Below are 20,802 nucleotides of genomic sequence, written 5' to 3' on the forward strand. Positions count from 1 at the left end.
AGAGGCGGGAACGGGAGGAGAGCAGAGATCTCGGAGGGTCGCGATGCTGGAGGAGAATGCAGAGAGAGGCGGGAACGGGAGGAGAGCAAAGATCTCGGAGGGCCGCGATGCTGGAGGAGAATGCAGAGAGAGGCGGGAACGGGAGGAGAGCAGAGATCTCGGAGGGTCGCGATGCTGGAGGAGAATGCAGAGAGAGGCGGGAACGGGAGGAGAGCAGAGATCTCGGAGGGTCGCGATGCTGGAGGAGAATGCAGAGAGAGGCGGGAAGATGAGGCCACCAAGGGATTAGAAAAGATGGGTGATAATTGGAGGCATTGCAAGACGAGGAAACAATGTAGGTTAACGATTAGTGAGAGGGACATGGGGCGGGATTCTCCCCTACCCAGCGGAAGTCTCCGCACCTTTAGGGGCCAAGCCCTCACCGTGAGGGGCTAGGCCCGCGCCGGAGTGGTTTCCGCTCCGCCGGCTGGCGGGAAAGGCCTTTGGCGCCACGCCAGCCGGGGCCGAAAGGACTTCGCCAGGCGACGCGGGTCCGCGCATGCGATTCGCGCCCCCGCCAAATATCTGGTGCCGGAGACTTCGGCGGGGGCGGGATTCACGCCAGCCCCCGGCGATTCTCCGACCTGGCGGGGGGTCGGAGAATCCCGCCCCTGGTGTGGGTGAGATGGAATAGAGTGGGCTGGATTCTCCGATTTGCTGACTAAGTGTTGATGCCGGCGTGGGAACAGTGGCGTTTTACACCAGAAAAAGCACCGCATAACCTGCACCGACCCTCCGATCAGCGCAAGTGGGGATTCTCCAGCCGATCACCGAAAACGATTTTGCCGGTCGGCCACCGGAGAATCCAGCCCAATGATTTTGTTGAATACAGGTTGCAGTAACGTCCTCGTTCCTCGCTGGTGTAATAGCCCATTGAGCCACCAGGCGGGGCTGGTGAGCAGATTCTTTCAGGCTTTTTGAATGGCTGCCCCGGGACCTCGGTTTTGTGACCCCAATCTGATTGGAGCAAGCTGGCGGAGGAACTTAGAATGTCCCATTCACCAATTCAGCTTTATTTCCGTTTCAATTTCACAAATGACCGGTTCTGAACAGTTTGGTTTTTTACAATTTTGCTTTAGAATTCATGCAAATTCCTGCAGTTCGGAAAACAGACTCAATTTGCAGTTATAGCGAGCCATTAACATTGGACTTTGTCCCACAGTGCACACGGAGGTGGGGGTGGGTGGGGTGGGCGGAGTGTGGGCCATGTTTATCAGTGATCAAAGGGTAGCCCACTTTCTCGGTAAGGCGTCACGGAGCGGAATCTGCTGGGGATGGGGGAAAGGACATTGTTATAACCTGCCTACTTACCATTGGCTGGGGACGAATGACTATCCCACAATCCTGTGGGAGTATGAGCTTCCCCAATGAGGGGGGTGGAGAAACCACTAGTCAACTCCCAGTATAAATAAGCTGGCCAGTTCAGGAACCAGCAGGAAGGAGTATGTAGCAAGGGAAGTTACTGCTACTGTTATGTATATATGTTATAGTAAATACTATAGTAAATATAGTAAATATTACTTTGAATCCTTAAAACTCGTGCTGGATTCTTCGTGGCCCTTACAAAAGACATGAAAGAATTTGAGTTTCTTTTCCAGGTTGGGGAGGGGTGAAGGGTTGAGAGTGAGGGAGGAGCGAGAGTGAGGGGAGGCGGGAAGGAAGGCGGGCGGAGGAAAACAGTCACAGGCAGGGAGGAGGATGTGGGGTGAGGGGGGGAATGGGAAACTGAGGGCAGAGCAGGTGGGGATGCGGGTGAGAAACTGGGGGTTGAGCAATGCGGGGGGGATGGGGGGGGGAGAGAGCATGTGTGGTGGGGAGCATCGTGGGGGAGGGGGAGATTAGGCAACACTGTTGTTGTGAAACCGGAAGGTTTGTATTGATTCAACTCCACCGTTCACCCGGCATGTTTGCAACCTCAAGCTGACTCTGAGCTGAGCCTCTGACATATCTTCTCCATTGCCCAGTCCAGGGCATCACCTCTCTCCACTCCTGCCTCATCCCCTCTGCTGAAAATGGAACGCCAGTCAGGACAGAATTAGGCTCTCCGATGTGGAGGTGACAGAGGAGTTGGGAGAGCAGCGATGGGGGAAATTGAAGTAACTCATCTTTGTAGAGGATCTGTTGAAACACGTTTTTCACCCTCTCCTCATCCTTGTTCTGTCAAAATGACGACCCAGTTACCGGCCACTCCACCAAGCCACTGGTGTCCAACACCTTTAACCTGCCGGGCTCCTCGTTTCTCTCGCATTCTTCTTCGCTCTACAACTGGCGAACTCACTGTCTGAAAATCCATGCCGGCCTCGCCACCTCTCTGTGAGTCCAGTCTTGGTCAATATCGATTCTTCATGACAGCGGAAGATTCCGAAAAATATCCACTTGGGTAACAGCAGAACTGGGAGGCGATAACCATCAGGAAAGATACAACAAACCTTATTTAAGTAAGAGAGGCGGAAGTGGTCTTGTCACTGGGCAAATAGTCCAGGGACCGAAGGTTCAAATCCCAACATAGCAGATGGTTGAATATAAAAACTCCACATGTTCTGTACTTAAATGTCTAATCAAGACGGTGTTTTGTTTGAATTCTGCCTTTGTGTTTCCTTTGCCAGGTGTCCAATGTCCAAGCGAGGGAAGCTCTGCTCACCTGGGCCCCTCCCATAGGCCTCATGAACGGGGACAAACACACAAACGGTCTGCCTTACACCTGTAACTATGAAGTGGCCTCTTCGGATAAGGGAAAAGATGGAAAATACAAAATTATTTATAGGTGAGAATACCCAACATCCAGAAATTCACACTGGTAATGGAACAGGTGTCAGTGACTGGGAAAAGCAATCTTCATTTCAAACATCCGGTGTCAATGCCCCAAGTACAGGGACAGCACAGGGTTAGTTACAGAGTAAAGCGCCCTCTACACTGTCCCCATCAAACACTCCCAGGGCAGATACAGCACGGGGTTAGATACAGAGTAAAGCTCCCTCTACACTGTCCCCATCAAACACTCCCAGGACAGGTACAGCACGGGGTTAGATACAGAGTAAAGCTCCCTCTACACTGTCCCCATCAAACACTCCCAGGACAGGTACAGCATGGGGTTAGATACAGAGTAAAACTCCCTCTACACTGTCCCCATCAAACACTCCCAGGACTGGTACAGCACGGGGTTAGATACAGAGTAAAGCTCCCTCTACACTGTCCCCATCAAACACTCCCAGGACAGGTACAGCACGGGGTTAGATACAGAGTAAAGCTTCCTCTACACTGTCCCCATCAAACACTCCCAGGACAGGTACAGCACGGGGTTAGATACAGAGTAAAGCTCCCTCTACACTGTCCCCATCAAACACTCCCAGGACAGGTACAGCACGGGGTTAGTTACAGAGTAAAGCTTCCTCTGCACTGTCCCCATCAAACATTCCCAGGACAGTTACAGCACGGGGTTAGACACGGAGTAAAGCTCCCTCTACACTGTTACCATCAAACACTCCCAGGGCAGGTACAGCAGGGGGTTAGATTCAGAGTAAAGCTCCCTCTACACTGTCCCCATCAAACACTCCCAGGACAGGTCCAGCACGGGGTTTGATACAGAGTAAAGCTCCCTCTGCACTGTCCCCATCAAACACTCCCAGGACAGGTACAGCACGGGGTTTGATACAGAGTAAAGCTCCCTCTACACTGTCCCCATCAAACACTCCCAGGACAGGTACAACGGTGGGTTAGATACAGAGTAATCGTTCCTCTATGGGCAGCACGATTGCACAGTGGTTAGCACTGTGGCTTCACAGCACCAGGGTCCCAGGTTCGATTCCCGGCTTGGGCCACTGTCTGTTCGGAGTCTGCACGTTCTCCCCGTGTCTGCGTGGGTTTCCTCCGGGTGCTCCGGTTTCCTCCCACAAGTCCCGAAAGACGTGCTGTGAGGTGAATTGGACATTCTGAAATCTCCCTCTGTGTTCCCAAATGGGCGACTAGGGGCTTTTCACAGTAGCATCATTGCAGCGTTAATGTAAGCCTACTTGTGATAATAATAATGAATATTTAAATTATTATTAATATATTACACCGTTCCGATCAAACACTCCCAGGACAGGTACAGCATGAATCGGAAGAACGATTAATTGGATTTGAGCTGATGCATTGTGCTTGAACAGTGAGTCCCAGTGCTTGGAGAGGTTCATGGGGATTCCGTTGAGCTCTAATAAACTTTGATGAAGGGCAGCACGGTGGCGCAGTGGTTAGCACTGCTGCCTCACGGCGCCGAGGATCTGGGTTCGTACCTGGCCCCGGGTCACTGTCCGTGTGGAGCTTACACATTCTCCCCGTGTCTGCGTGGGTTTCGCCCCCACAACCCAAAGATGTGCAGGTCAGGTGGATTGGCCACACTAAATTGTCCCTTAATTGGAAAAAATGAATTGGGTACTCTAAATTTATTTTAAAAAAATAAGTTTTGATGAACAGATCTGGCGTATTGGCTGTTCTCCTGAATTCTTGAAGTGAATCTCAGACCATAAGAATGCCAATTCTGTGACAGCTTCCTACCCAGCACCCAAACCCCCCCTGTGAAAGAATCAGGATAAAAATAAGCAAAGGGGGTATGAGGAACATTGAGAGTAGGAGCTGGAGAGGGCCTTTCAGCTACTTGAGCCCTCTCCGCCATTCAACTCCACAGTAGCTGCTGATCTTCCTCAACACCATTTTGCTGCCTGATCCCCGTATCCCTCGCTGTCTTTAGTCTGGAGAATGGTTTTCGCACAGCGAGCTGTTGTGATCTGTCCGGGTCGTACAGCCTGAGGGGCGGTGGAAGCAGATTCAATAATAACTTTCAAACGGGAAATTAATAAATAGTGGCGATGAGGAGAGAGCACAGGAGGGGGTTTAACTGGACAGTTCTTCCAAAGGGCTTGGGTCTGAAAGGCCAGGGTGCTGTATCGTTCTGTTTCAATTCTAACGAGTCTGTTTGCACTATTTTCAGTGGAGAAGAATTAGAATGCAATCTGACTGATTTACAACCAACCACAGACTACCACATCAGGTATGTATGTTTGGAGAGATCGCTCAAATAGAATAATTGTTTGGTCAAACAGAACTTGAAGCTTGCTGAGAAGAGGGACATGTTGCTGAAGGATCTCCTCCTGCACTTAACAGGACAAACACAAGAATACCAAATTTCAAACCATCGCAACAATTTGAATCGACATCCATTGAATCCTTAAAGTGCAGAAGGAGGTCATTTGGCCCAACGAGCCCATACCTACCCTTCGAAACAGCACCCTACCTAGCCTCACTATCACACCCTATCCCCATCACCCCACCTAGCCTACACATCTTTTTGGACACTAAGAGGTAATTTAGCGTGGCTAAACCACTTAACCTGCATATCTTTGGATTGTGGGAGGAACCCGGAGCACCCGGAGGAAACCCACACAGACACAGGGAGAACGCGCAGACTCCACACAGTCACCCAAGACCAGAATCAAACCCAGGTCGCTGGCGCCGTGAGGCGGCACTGCTAACCACTGTGCCACCCGGCAGAAAAGGGTACTGATTGGTTGGCAAGTCGACTGTTAGATGTGATTCTGCGACTGGGAAGCACTTCCTGAACAATCCTGACTGTGTTAATAGTTACATTAACAACAAATTCAATGCACTCAGTCGAGCTCAGAACATGAAATAAAACAGAAAATGCGTGAAGAACTCTAATCTCTAGAATTTCTTCCCTGATCTCTCCACCTTCCTTTAAGGCACTCCTTAACACCCAACTCCTTAACACCCAACTCCTTAACACCCAACTCCTTAACACCCAACTCCTTAACACCCAACTCCTTAACATCCAACTCCTTAACACCCAGCTCCCTAACACCCAACTCCCTAACACCCAACTCCCTAACACCCAACTCCCTAACACCCAACTCCTTAACACCCAACTCCCAAACACCCAACTCCTTAACACCCAACTCCTTAACACCCAACTCCCTAACACCCAACTCCTTAACACACAACTCCTTAACACCCAACTCCTTAACACCAATTCCTTAACACCCAACTCCCTAACACCCAACACCTTAACACCCAACACCTTAACACCCAGCTCCTTAACATCCAACTCCTTAACACCCAACTCCTTAACACCCAACTCCTTAACACCCAATTCCTTAACACCCAACCCCAACACCCAACTCCTTAACACCCAGCTCCTTAACACCCAACTCCTTAACACCCAACTTCATAACACCCAACTCCTTAACACCCAGCTCCTTAACATCCAACTCCTTAACACCCAACTCCTTAACACCCAATTCCTTAACACCTAACTCCTTAACACCCAACTCCAACACCCAACTCCTTAACACCCAGCTCCTTAACACCCAACTCCTTAACACCCAACTCCTTAACACCCAACTCCTTAACATCCAACTCCTTAACACCCAACCACTTAACACCCAATTCCTGAACACCCAACTCCCGAACACCCAACTCCCTAACACCCAAATCTCTAACACCCAAATCCTTAACACCCATCTCCTCAACACCCATCTTCCTAACACCCAGCTCCTCAACACCCAACTCCTCAACACCCAACTCCTCAACACCCAACTCCTCAACACCAAACTTCAACACCCAACTCCCCAACACTCAACTCATTAACACCCAACTTCTTAACACCCAGCTCCTTAACACCCAACTCCTCAACACACAACATCTTAACACCCAGCTCCTTAACACCCAACTCCTTAACACCCAACTCCTTACTCCCAACGCCCTAACACTCAACTCCCGAACACCCAACTCCTTAACACCCAACTCCCTAACACCCAACTCCTTAACACCCAACTCCTTAGCATCCAACTCCTCAACACCCAACTCCTTAACACCCAACTCCTTAACACCCAACTCCCGAACACCCAACTCTTTAACACCCAATTCCTTAACTCTCAACTCCACAACACCCAACTCCTTAACACCCAACTCCTTAACACGCAATTCCTTAACACCCAACTCCTTAACACCCAACTCCTCAACACCCAGCTCCTTAACACCCAACTCCCTAACACCCAACTCCCTAACACCCAACTCCCTAACACCCAACTCCTTAACACCCAACTCCCTAACACCCAAACACCCAACTCCTTGACACCCAACACCTTAACACCCTACACCTTAACACCCAACGCCCTAACACCCAACTCCCTAACACCCAAACACCCAACTCCTTGACGCCCAACACCTGAACACCCAACACCTTAACACCCAACGCCCTAACACCCAACTCCCTAACACCCAACTCCCGAACACCCAACTCCCTAACACCAAACTCCTTAACACCCAACTCCTTAACACCCAACTCCCTAACACCCAAACACCCAACTCCTTGACACCCAACTCCTTGACACCCAACACCTTAACACCCAACACCTTAACACCCAACACCCTAACACCCAACTCCCTAACACCCAAACACCCAACTCCTTGACGCCCAACACCTTAACACCCAACACCTAAACACCCAACGCCCTAACACCCAACTCCCTAACACCCAACTCCCTAACACCCAACTCCTTAACACCCAACTCCTTAACACACAACTCCTTACTCCCAACCCCTTAACACCCAACTCCTTAACACCCAACTCCCTAACACCCAACTCCCGAACACCCAACTCCCTAACACCAAACTCCTTAACACCCAACTCCTTAACACCCAACTCCCTAACACCCAAACACCCAACTCCTTGACACCCAACTCCTTGACACCCAACACCTTAACACCCAACACCTTAACACCCAACACCCTAACACCCAACTCCCTAACACCCAAACACCCAACTCCTTGACGCCCAACACCTTAACACCCAACACCTAAACACCCAACGCCCTAACACCCAACTCCCTAACACCCAACTCCCTAACACCCAACTCCCTAACACCCAACTCCTTAACACCCAACTCCTTAACACCAAACTTCAACACCCAACTCCCCAACACTCAACTCCTTAACACTCAACTCCTTAACACCCAACTCCTTAACACCCAGCTCCTTGACACCCAACTCCTTAACACACAACTCCTTACTCCCAACACCCTAACACCTAACACCCAAACACCCAACTCCTTGACACCCAACACCTTAACACCCAACGCCCTCACACCAACTCCCTAACACCCAACTCCTTAACACCCAACTCCCTAACACCCAACTCCTTAGCATCCAATCCTCAACACCTAACTCCTTAACACCCAACTCCTTAACACCCAACTCCCGAACACCTAACTCCTTAACACCCAACTCCCTAACACCCAACACCCAAACACCCAACTCCTTGACACCCAACACCTTAACACCCAACTCCCTAACACCCAACTCCTTAACACCCAACTCCTTAGCATCCAATCCTCAACACCCAATTCCTTAACTCTCAATTCCACAACACCCAACTCCTTAACACCCAACTCCTTAACACCCAACTCCCTAACACCCAACACCCAAACACCCAACTCCTTGACACCCAACACCTTAACACCCAACGCCCTAACACCCAACTCCCTAACACCCAACTCCCTAACACCCAACTCCTTAACACCCAACTCCTTAGCATCCAATCCTCAACACCCAATTCCTTAACTCTCAATTCCACAACACCCAACTCCTTAACACCCAACTCCTTAACACCCAACTCCCTAACACCCAACTCCCTAACACCCAACTCCCTAACACCCAACTCCCTAACACCCAACTCCCTAACACCCAACTCCCTAACACCCAACTCCCTAACACCCAACTCCCTAACACCCAACTCCCTAACACCCAACTCCCTAACACCCAACTCCCGAACACCCAACTCCTTAACACCCAACTCTCTAACACCCAACTCCCTAACACCTAACACCCAATTCCCTAACACCCAACTCCTTACTACCAACACCCTAACACCCAACTCCTTAACACCCAACTCCTTAACACCCAACTCCTTAACACCCAACTCTTTAACACCCAACTCCTTAACACCAATTCCTTAACACCCAACAGCTTAACACGCAACTCCTTAACACCCAACTCTTTAACACCCAAATCTTTAACACCCAACTCCTTAGCAGCCAACTCCCCAACACCCAACTCCTTAACACTCAACTCCTTAACACCCAACTCCCGAACACCCAACTCCCAAACACCCAACTCCCTAACACCCAACTCCTTAACACCCAACTCCTTAACACCCAACTCCTTAACACCCAACTCCCCAACACCCAACTCCTTAACACTCAACTCCTTACTCCCAACACCCTAACACCCAAACACCCAACTCCTTGACACCCAACACCTTGACACCCAACACCTTAACACCCAACGCCCTAACACCCAACTCCCTAACACCCAACTCCCTAACACCCAACTCCCTAACACCCAACTCCTTAACACCCAACTCCTTAACACCCAACTCCCTAACACCCAACACCCTAACACCCAACTCCCTAACACCCAACACCCTAACACCCAACTCCCTAACACCCAACTCCCTAACACCCAACTCCCTAACACCCAACTCCCTAACACCCAACTCCCTAACACCCAACTCCCTAACACCCAACTCCCTAACACCCAACTCCCTAACACCCAACTCCCTAACACCCAACTCCCTAACACCCAACTCCCTAACACCCAACTCCCTAACACCCAACTCCCTAACACCCAACTCCTCAACACCCAACTCCTTAACACCCAACAGCTTAACACCCAACTCCTTAACACCCAACTCCTTAACACCCAACTCCTTAACACCCAACTCCTTAACACCCAACTCCTTAACACCCAACTCCTTAACACCCAACTCCCTAACACCCAACTCCCTAACACCCAACTCCCTAACACCCAACTCCCTAACACCCAACTCCCTAACACCCAACTCCTTAACACCCAACTCCTTAACACCCAACAGCTTAACACCCAACTCCTTAACACCCAACTCCTTAACACCCAACTCCTTAACACCCAACTCCTTAACACCCAACTCCTTAACACCCAACTCCTTAACACCCAACTCCTTAACACCCAACTCCTTAACACCCAACTCCTTAACACCCAACTCCTGAACACCCAACTCCTTAATACCCAACTCCTTAATACCCAACTCTTTCACACCCAACTCCTTAACACCCAACTCCTTAACACCCAACTCCTTAACACCCAACCCCTTAACACCCAACCCCTTAACACCCAACTCCTTAACACCCAACTCCTTAATACCCAACTCTTTAACACCCAACTCCTTAATACCCAACTCCTTAATACCCAACTCCTTAACACCCAACTCCTTAACACCCAACTCCTTAACACCCAACTCCTTAATACCCAACTCTTTAACACCCAACTCCTTAACACCCAACTCCTTAACACCCAATGCCTTGACACCCAACTCCTTAACACCCAATGCCTTGACACCCAACTCCTTAACACCCAACTCCAACACCCAACTCCAACACCCAACTCCCTAACACCCAATTCCTTAACACCCAATTCCTTAACACCCAACTCCTTAACACCCAACTCCTTAATACCCTCCTCTTTGACAAACCTTTGGGCAACCTGTCCTTGTACCTCTTTATCTGGGTCATTTTGTATTGGTCCAGCGACTCATAGAATGGTTAACGAGGCCATTCGGCCCATGGGTTGGATCTGGCCCCCTGAAAGAGCAATTTACCAATTCAACTCTTGCCCTGGAGCCTTGAAAATATTTTTCCTTCAGGTAATTACCCAATTCCCTGCTGTAAGCCATGATTGAATCTGCATCTGCCGCACCCTCGAGCAGTGCACCCCAGAATCAAACCACTCGATGGCTAAGAATCTTTCTCCTCAGGCCTTCTCTGGTTCTTTTGCCAATCACTTGAAATGGAGAAGTTTGAGGTGTCAGTCTGATTCATACTCCTGTTAGGACATGGAGACGCACTTTGTAAACTATAACATTCTGACTCAGAATTTGTTTCCACCCCCCCTTTCCCCCAGTGTCTGAGAGACTATTGGCCCTTGGTTTTCTGCTATTACATTGATCTCTCTCACCTCTTGCTTCCCAGAGTTTCTACAATCTACAATTCAGTGAAAGGATCATATTCAGAACCCGTCAGTTTCACCACTCAGAGCTGTGCCCCAGATACACCATCACCTCCAAAACTCTCTCATCGGACCAAAAGCACACTAACTGTTCAATGGAAGGTAAGATGATGATACTGGGACCGAAAGCATTAAACAATGAGGGCCGTGACATAGACTAGACAGTCACTGTATAACACTGGGGTACAGTACTGGTGGGGACGGGTCTGTCACTGTATAACACTGGGGTACCGTATTGGTGGGGACGGGTGTGTCACTGTATAACGTTGGGGTACAGTACTGGTGGGGATGGGTCTGTCACTGTATGACACTGGGGTACAGTACTGGTGGGGACGGGTCTGTCACTGTATAACACTGGGGTACAGTACTGGTGGGGACGGGTCTGTCACTGTATAACACTGGGGTACAGTACTGGTGGGGACGGGTCTGTCACTGTATAACACTGGGGTACAGTACTGGGGGTGATGGGTCTGTCACTGTATAACACTGGGGTACAGTACTGGTGGGGACGGGTCTGTCACTGTATAACACTGGGGTACAGTACTGGGGGTGATGGGTCTGTCACTGTATAACACTGGGGTACAGTACTGGTGGGGACGGGTCTGTCACTGTATAACACTGGGGTACCGTATTGGTGGGGACGGGTGTGTCACTGTATAACGCTGGGGTACAGTACTGGTGGGGATGGGTCTGTCACTGTATGACACTGGGGTACAGTACTGGTGGGGACGGGTCTGTCACTGTATAACACTGGGGTACAGTACTGGTGGGGACGGGTCTGTCACTGTATAACACTGGGGTACAGTACTGGTGGGGACGGGTTTGTCACTGTATAACACTGGGGTACAGTACTGGTGGGGACAGGTCTGTCACTGTATAACACTGGGGTACAGTACTGGTGGGGACGGGTCTGTCACTGTATAACACTGGGATACAGTACTGGTGGGGATGGGTCTGTCACTGTATAACACTGGGGTACCGTATTGGTGGGGACGGGTGTGTCACTGTATAACGCTGGGGTACAGTACTGGTGGGGACGGGTCTGTCACTGTATAACACTGGGGTACAGTACTGGTGGGGACAGGTCTGTCACTGTATAACACTGGGGTACAGTACTGGTGGGGACGGGTTTGTCACTGTATGACACTGGGGTACAGAACTGGTGGGGACGGGTCTGTCACTGTACAACACTGGGGTACAGTACTGGTGGGGACGGGTTTGTCACTGTATAACACTGGGGTACAGTACTGGTGGGGACAGGTCTGTCACTGTATAACACTGGGGTACAGTACTGGTGGGGACGGGTCTGTCACTGTATAACACTGGGGTACAGTGCTGGTGGGGATGGGTCTGTCACTGTATAACACTGGGGTACCGTATTGGTGGGGACGGGTGTGTCACTGTATAACGCTGGGGTACAGTACTGGTGGGGACGGGTCTGTCACTGTATAACACTGGGGTACAGTACTGGTGGGGACAGGTCTGTCACTGTATAACACTGGGGTACAGTACTGGTGGGGACGGGTCTGTCACTGTGTAACACTGGGGTACAGTACTGGTGGGGACGGGTCTGTCACTGTATAACACTGGGGTACAGTACTGGTTGGGATGGGTTTGTCACTGGATAACACTGGGGTACAGTACTGGTGGGGTCGGGTCTGTCACTGTATAACACTGGGGTACAGTACTGGTGGGGACGGGTCTGTCACTGTATAACACTGGGGTACAGTACTGGTGGGGATGGGTCTGTCAATGTATAACACTGGGGTACAGTACTGGTGGGGACGGGTCTGTCACTGTATAACACTGGGGTATAGTACTGGTGGGGATGGGTCTGTCAATGTATAACACTGTGGTACAGTACTGGTGGGGACGGGTCTATCACTGTATAACAGTGGGGTACAGTACTGGTGGGGACGGGTCAGTCACTGTATAACACTGGGGTACAGTACTGGTGGGGACGGGTCTGTCACTGTATAACACTGGGGTTACAGTGCTGGTGGGGACGGGTCTGTCACTGTATAACACTGGGGTACAGTACTGGTGGGGACGGGTCTGTCACTGTATAACACTGGGGTACAGTACTGGTGGGGGCGGGTCTGTCACTGTATAACTCTGGGGTACAGTACTGGTGGGGATGGGTCTGTCACTGTATAACACTGGGGTACAGTACTGGTGGGGACCGGTCTGTCACTGTATAAAACTGGGGTACAGTACTGGTGGGGACGGGTCTGTCACTGTATAACACTGGGGTACAGTACTGGTGGGGACAGGTCTGTCACTGTATAACACTGGGGTACAGTACTGGTGGGGACGGGTCGGTCACTGTATAACACTGGGGTACAGTGCTGGTGGGGATGGGTCTGTCACTGTATAACACTGGGGTACAGTACTGGTGGGGATGGGTCTGTCACTGTATAACACTGGGGTACAGTACTGGTGGGGATGGGTCTGTCACTGTATAACACTGGGGTACAGTACTGGTGAGGACGGGTCTGTCACTGTATAACACTGGGGTACAGTACGGGTGGGGACGGGTCTGTCACTGTATAACACTGGGGTACAGTACTGGTGGGGACGGGTCTGTCACTGTATAACACTGGGGTATAGTACTGGTAGGACGGGTCTGTCACTGTATAACACTGGGGTACCGTACTGGTGGGGACGGGTCTGTCACTGTATAACACTGGGGTACAGTACTGGTGGGGACGGATCTGTCACTGTATAACACTGGGGTACAGAACTGGTGGGGACGGGTCTGTCACTGTATAACACTGGGGTACAGTACTGGTGGGGACGGATCTGTCACTGTATAACACTGGGGTACAGTACTGGTGGGGACGGATCTGTCACTGTATAACACTGGGGTACAGTACTGGTGGGGACGGGTCTGTCACTGTATAACACTGGGGTACAGTACTGGTGGGGACGGGTCTGTCACTGTATAACACTGGGGTACAGTACTGGTGGGGACGGGTCTGTCGCTGTATAACACTGGGGTACAGTACTGGTGGGGACGGATCTGTCACTGTATAACACTGGGGTACAGTACTGGTGGGGACGGGTCTGTCACTGTATAACACTGGGGTACAGTACTGGTGGGGACGGGTCTGTCACTGTATAACACTGGGGTACAGTACTGGTGGGGATGGGTCAGTCACTGTATAACACTGGGGTACAGTACTGGTGGGGATGGGTCAGTCACTGTATAACACTGGGGTACAGTACTGGTGGGGACGGGTCTGTCACTGTATAACACTGGGGTACAGTACTGGTGGGGACGGGTCTGTCACTGTATAACACTGGGGTACAGTACTGGTGGGGACGGGTCTGTCACTGTATAACACTGGGGTACAGTACTGGTGGGGACGGGTCTGTCGCTGTATAACACTGGGGTACAGTACTGGTGGGGACGGATCTGTCACTGTATAACACTGGGGTACAGTACTGGTGGGGACGGGTCTGTCACTGTATAACACTGGGGTACAGTACTGGTGGGGACGGGTCTGTCACTGTATAACACTGGGGTACAGTACTGGTGGGGATGGGTCAGTCACTGTATAACACTGGGGTACAGTACTGGTGGGGATGGGTCAGTCACTGTATAACACTGGGGTACAGTACTGGTGGGGATGGGTCAGTCACTGTATAACACTGGGGTACAGTACTGGTGGGGACGGGTCTGTCACTGTATAACACTGGGGTACAGTACTGGTGGGGATGGGTCAGTCACTGTATAACACTGGGGTACAGTACTGGTGGGGATGGGTCAGTCACTGTATAACACTGGGGTACAGTACTGGTGGGGATGGGTCAGTCACTGTATAACACTGGGGTACAGTACTGGTGGGGACGGGTCAGTCACTGTATAACACTGGGGTACAGTACTGGTGGGGACGGGTCTGTCGCTGTATAACACTGGGGTACAGTACTGGTGGGGACGGGTCTGTCGCTGTATAACACTGGGGTACAGTACTGGTGGGGACGGGTCAGTCACTGTATAACACTGGGGTACAGTACTGGTGGGGACGGGTCTGTCACTGTATAACACTGGGGTACAGTACTGGTGGGGACGGGTCTGTCGCTGTATAACACTGGGGTACAGTACTGGTGGGGACGGGTCAGTCACTGTATAACACTGGGGTACAGTACTGGTGGGGACGGGTCTGTCACTGTATAACACTGGGGTACAGTACTGGTGGGGACGGGTCTGTCACTGTATAACACTGGGGTACAGTACTGGTGGGGACGGGTCAGTCACTGTATAACGCTGGGGTACAGTACTGGCGGGGACGGGTCTGTCACTGTATAACACTGGGGTACAGTACTGGTGGGGACGGGTCTGTCACTGTATAACACTGGGGTACAGTACTGGTGGGGACGGGTCTGTCACTGTATAACACTGGGGTACAGTACTGGTGGGGACGGGTCTGTCACTGTATAACACTGGGGTACAGTACTGGTGGGGACGGGTCTGTCACTGTATAACACTGGGGTACAGTACTGGTGGGGACGGGTCTGTCACTGTATAACACTGGGGTACAGTACTGGTGGGGACGGGTCTGTCACTGTATAACACTGGGGTACAGTACTGGTGGGGACAGGTCTGTCACTGTATAACACTCGGGTACAGTACTGGTGGGGACGGGTCTGTCACTGTATAACACTGGGGTACAGTACTGGTGGGGATGGGTCAGTCACTGTAATATTGTAAATCTCGTGTCCTTTGTGTTTTAATTCTTACCCAGGCGCCCGTTGATAATGGATCAAAAATTACCGGCTACCTACTCGAGTGGGATGAAGTGAGTGTTTAGTAACCGATCCTCGGGAATTCTGACGGCAGTTTGGAATTTTGAGTGGATTCCTTTATCTTTCCGACGGAATCCCAGAAACTTTTCAGAATTGATTAAAAATATAAATATGTTGTCGCAAGAAATATGAATATTTCGACAGAATAGATCTGCTCAAAACCTCAGCTATTGACATTGACAGCGGGGCCCTTGGGCCCATCGAGTTGATGCTGTGCCGTTGCAGTCCAGTCCGTCCGACCCCACACTCGGTCCCTGGAGCTTTGCAGCTTTGTTCACTGCAAGTGGTTCTCCAATCTCCAATTGAAATCATTGATTAATTCTGCTTTCACCGCCATCAGCATCAGGAAGGAGCCTGCTGAAGCCCACCATCACCCCCCCCCCCCCCTCCCCCCCCCCCCCCCCCCCCCCCCACCCCCAGCCCTTCCTGCACCCTCCCTACCCCGATAACCCCTCCACCTGCCATCATCGCCACCTGCCCTGGCATTCAGCAGCAGGCACTGCCTCTCCAGTGGCATTACTATTCAGTAGAGACTGGCAGCTCTCAACGGGCAGGATGTCTGCCCCTGATCCTGGGGAACAATCCACCCACAGGCCTGTCACGTGCCTGAGTGGAACGTGGGGGAGACAGAGGGCTCTCCAGCCGGCAAGCCGAGGCCTCTGTCAACTCCACCAAGCTCCACCCTCAGCCACTTTGGGGGTAAGGGAGGCAGGAAATAGGGAAATTCCAATTGGGGTGGGGGCTTTTTCCACCACCTTTGAGCTCATCCAGAACTCTGCTGCCCATGTCCCAACTCGTGCTAATCCCCCTTCATCCAGCACACACTGTTCTCATTGTCCCTCTGCCTCGCCGCCATTAAGGCTCCTTATAACCTCCCTCTTTGATTAAGCAACTATTCACCTGCCTTAATATTTAATTTTTTACCTCGGTGTCAAACTTTGTTTGATACCCGCTCCAATGAAACTCTTTGTCACACTTTGCTACATAGGTGAAAGTTGTTGTTATTTGATATCATCTAGCTGCTCCTGCCCAATCACACACTGTGTGTGTGAAGTGCCCTCCCCCACCCCGTCCCCCCAGCAGGAGTTTGAAGGACGGGGGGGGGGAAGATCAGAGCTAAAGCTCCGCTCCATCCCCTCCCCCAATCACACTGCTCACTAATTTGCCCGTGTGTCATTGTGGGCCATGAATTTCAGCAGACTAGCACCTGGCCCGAGTATTACCGAGGCTGAATTTCTACGTAGCCTCCCTCTTCCCCGCCCCTCCCTCTTCCCCGCCCCGTACAATCACCTGCCCAGAGTCTGCATCACTGGGAAAGCTACACAGCCAGAATTCTTAACAGTTCACTCCCCAGAAGTGAGTCGTTGGCGAGCCCAGAATTTACCGCCCATGTCTAATTGCCCCTTGAGAATGTGGTGGTGAGCTGCCTTTTTTTTCTTTTTCTTTTTATAAATTTAGAGTACCCAATTCATTTTTCCCAATTAAGGGCCAATTTAGCGCGGCCAATCCACCTACCCTGCACATCTTTGGGTTGTGGGGGAGAAAAAAAACGCAAACACGGGGAGAATGTGCAAACTCCACACGGACAATGACCCAGAGCCGGGATTGAACCTGGGACCTCGGCGCCGTGAGGCAGCAATGCTAACCACTGCGCCACCGTGCTGCCCCGTGAGCTGCCTTCTTGAACCGCTGCAGTCCTTGAGGTGTAGGTACACGCACAGTGCTGTTAAGAAGGGGGTTCCAGGATTTTGACCCAGCCACAGTGAAGGAACGGCCGATATATTTCCAAGCCAGGGTGGTGAGTGACATGGGAGGGGACCCTCCAGGTGGTGGGGTTCCCAGGTATCTGCTGCCCTGCTCCTTCTAGATGTCGTGGGTTTGGAAGGTGCTGTCTAAGGAACCTTGGCGAGTTACTGCAGTGCATCTTGTAGATGGTACACGCGGCTGCCCCTGTGCGTCGCTGGTAAAGTAAAAGATGGTGGTAAATGCCACTCTTCTCCTCGGTGCTGTTGGTGATGGGATTAGAAAGTAAGACTGGCATGAACCACGTGACCATCAATCTGAAAGCTCTCTCTCCATTCCTTGTGTTTAGGGGAAACGGAACAACAGATTTCGGGAATGCTACTTTGGTAGCCAGCGGCACTATAAACTAACCAAACTCTCACCCGCCATCGGTTACACCTTTCGGTTGGCAGCGTGCAATGATATCGGCACCAGGTAGGTACAGTGCGCGGTACAGAGAGAGAGAGACATGGCGAGATAAAGACATGGAGTGCAGTGATACAGAGAAAGAGGGAGGTTGAGTGAGAGAGCTTTTTTGCTCTTTCGGTCATCTGCAAAATCAGATCCCAAAAAACTGGAGGGGAGAACTTCCCAGCAAATCCACTCCCTCCAATTTTCCATCCGGCTGTTTGTGGGAGTTTGTTGCTCCCCGTTTGACCACTTGGGGATACCCAGAGTCTCATCTTACAGGGACATTGGCAATTCATTTGTTCTTGAATGGGTGGCATTGGCGAGGGTGGTGCTTTTGGGGCACCCTTGGTTTCTTCAGTGGAGTGACTTGGTCAACTGCTGAGAAAGGAGGGTCAGAGTCAGCCACGTTGCTGTGGGTCTGGAGTCACATGTGACCCAACCAGATACAGTCAGCTGATTCCTTCCCCATCGGCACACTCGTTAACCGGATGGGTTTTTACAACAATCCACCGGCCAAAATCCTCTTCTTTTTCAACCTGCCTCCCTCAGACTGGACTAGGGAGCCACCAATTTAAACTACGGCACCAATAAATCCAGCAGAGGATTCAGGGAGTGCAGAGAGCGCGCAACTCACAGGAAGTAGCCTGTGAACCGGTGATCCAGAGGCCTAACGTAATGCGCTCGAGCCGCAGGTTCAAATCCCACCCCGGCAGCTGGTGGAATTTCAATCCAGTTAATGATCTGGAATTTCAGAAAAGCTGATCCAATGGTGACTACGAAACCATCGCTTCCACAGATGTAGTGGAGGAAGACGCACCAACAGGCTCCCCGCTCAAAAATCGCTTCTTAAAGCACAAAGACCGCCCATTCAAATTTTTCAAAACCCCGACGATTCGACAGACAAACGCTTAATCCGCAGGAAAATGCCCAGAAAGGGACAGGAATAAGAAAGAAACGGACACAGTTACTCCTCGGATTCCGAGGCCTTACAGGACTGGGCGGGCTGCAAAATGACAATGGCGGACTCCCCTTCCTCCCAGCTGACTGCCAACCATTGTCGATTGTTGTAAAAACCCATCTGGTTCACTAATGTCCTTTAGGGAAGGAAATCTGCCGTCCTTACCCGGTCTGGCCTACATGTGACTCCAGACCCACAGCAACGCGGTTCACTCTTCACTGCCCTCTAAAATGGCCTAACCAGCCCCTCAGTTGCATCAATTAGGAGTAGGAGGAGGAAGCCATTCTGCCCCTCTTGCCTGCTCCGTCATTCAATAAGACCATGGCGGATCTGATTGTGGTCTTAACTCCACTTTTCTGCCTGTTCCCATAACCTTCGGACTCCCTTCTCGGTCAAAAATCAAACTTAGCCATTGAATATGTCCAATTGCCCAGCCCCCTCTGGGGGAGGGATTTCCAAAGATTGACGCTGTATCAGTTCCAAGCAGGCTCCTCGGTCATCTCATAACAGAAGTCAACAATGCATTTGGATAATTCTTCATTTTCTTCCTTTCTCCCCCATACCCGTTGTTATTATCAAATTCTTACTCTTTGCCCATAATCCTCTAATTCTCTCCCCCTTCATCCTGATGATCAAATATAATGTTCCATTTCTTCCCTCCACTCTCTTTTTGTCATGTTTCTCTATCCCTCCATTCCCTTGCATCTCTCCCTCTTATTTTTCTCATCCTCATTGTCTGCCCTGTGACACTTCCATATCTCTCTCTTACTTCTCCTGTGTCACTATCGCTCTCTGTCTCCCTCTCCCTCTCTCTCTCTGCATATTTCCATCTTCCTTTCTATCTTTGCATGTCCTTGCTCTCTCACTCGACTTCCCTCTTTCTCTCTTATCGCTGCACTCCATGTCTTTATCTCTCCATGTCTCTCTCTCTCTGTACCATGCACTTTCTTTCCCTTTCTCTTTTGCTCTTTCTGTATGTCTCACTCTTTCCGTGTGTCAATGTCACCTTCGCTCTCTCTTCATATATCTCGCTATTTGTTTTACCCTCTCCCTCCTCTGCTACTTTCTATCCCTCTGAACCTCACCATCTCTCTTTTTTTTGTTCCTCCCCTCCCTCTTAACCGCCTCTCTCGTTCCCTCCCATCATCTCTTTCTCCTTCCCTTCCTCTTTCCCTCCCTACCTCCCTCTTTCTCTCCCTCCTTCTTTCCCACCTTGCCTCTTCCCTACCTTACCTATTTCCCTTCTTCCCTCTTTCCCTTCCTCCCTTTTTTGCCTCTCTCCCTCTTTTCGCTTGCTCTCTCTCCCTCTTGCTCTCCCTCACTCTCCCTTGCTCTCCCTCACTCTCACTCGCTCTCCCCTACCCTTGCTCACTCTTGCTCTCCCTCTCTTACTCTTCTGTACTCTTCCTTTCTCTCGCTCTTCCTTGTACTTATTCTCTCTCGCTCTCTGTCACCCTCGCTCTCCTCTCCCTCCTACACTCCCTTCCTTTCCTGTTCCCCCCTCTTGATCCTCCCCGATCCCTCTTGCACTCCCCCGCCCACTCCCTCTCCCCCTCCCTCTCCCTCTTCCATTCTCTCTCCCCCTCTCCCTCCGCCGCTCTCTTTCTCTCTCTCTCTCTTGCCCCCCTTTCCTACCCCCACTCCCTCACACCTTCCCTCTCTCCCTTGCCCTTTCATTCACGCCTCTCTTTCATATCCACCCCCTCACA

At 51.0% G+C, this 20,802-nt stretch overlaps 1 protein-coding gene across 1 annotated transcript in view; it reads left to right on the forward strand.

Annotated features, from left to right (window-relative positions):
- The window catches only part of LOC140389518 (fibronectin type III domain-containing protein 3B-like), a 404,055-nt gene that overhangs the window by 261,362 nt on the left and 121,891 nt on the right, over positions 1–20,802 (forward strand). The window contains 5 exon segments of the mRNA XM_072473693.1: positions 2,646–2,803; positions 5,006–5,065; positions 11,097–11,235; positions 15,882–15,935; positions 18,035–18,159. Coding sequence (XP_072329794.1) covers positions 2,646–2,803; positions 5,006–5,065; positions 11,097–11,235; positions 15,882–15,935; positions 18,035–18,159 — 536 coding nt within the window.

This window comes from Scyliorhinus torazame, chromosome 14 (assembly GCF_047496885.1).
Source record: "Scyliorhinus torazame isolate Kashiwa2021f chromosome 14, sScyTor2.1, whole genome shotgun sequence".
In the NCBI taxonomy this organism is placed as follows: domain Eukaryota; kingdom Metazoa; phylum Chordata; class Chondrichthyes; order Carcharhiniformes; family Scyliorhinidae; genus Scyliorhinus; species Scyliorhinus torazame.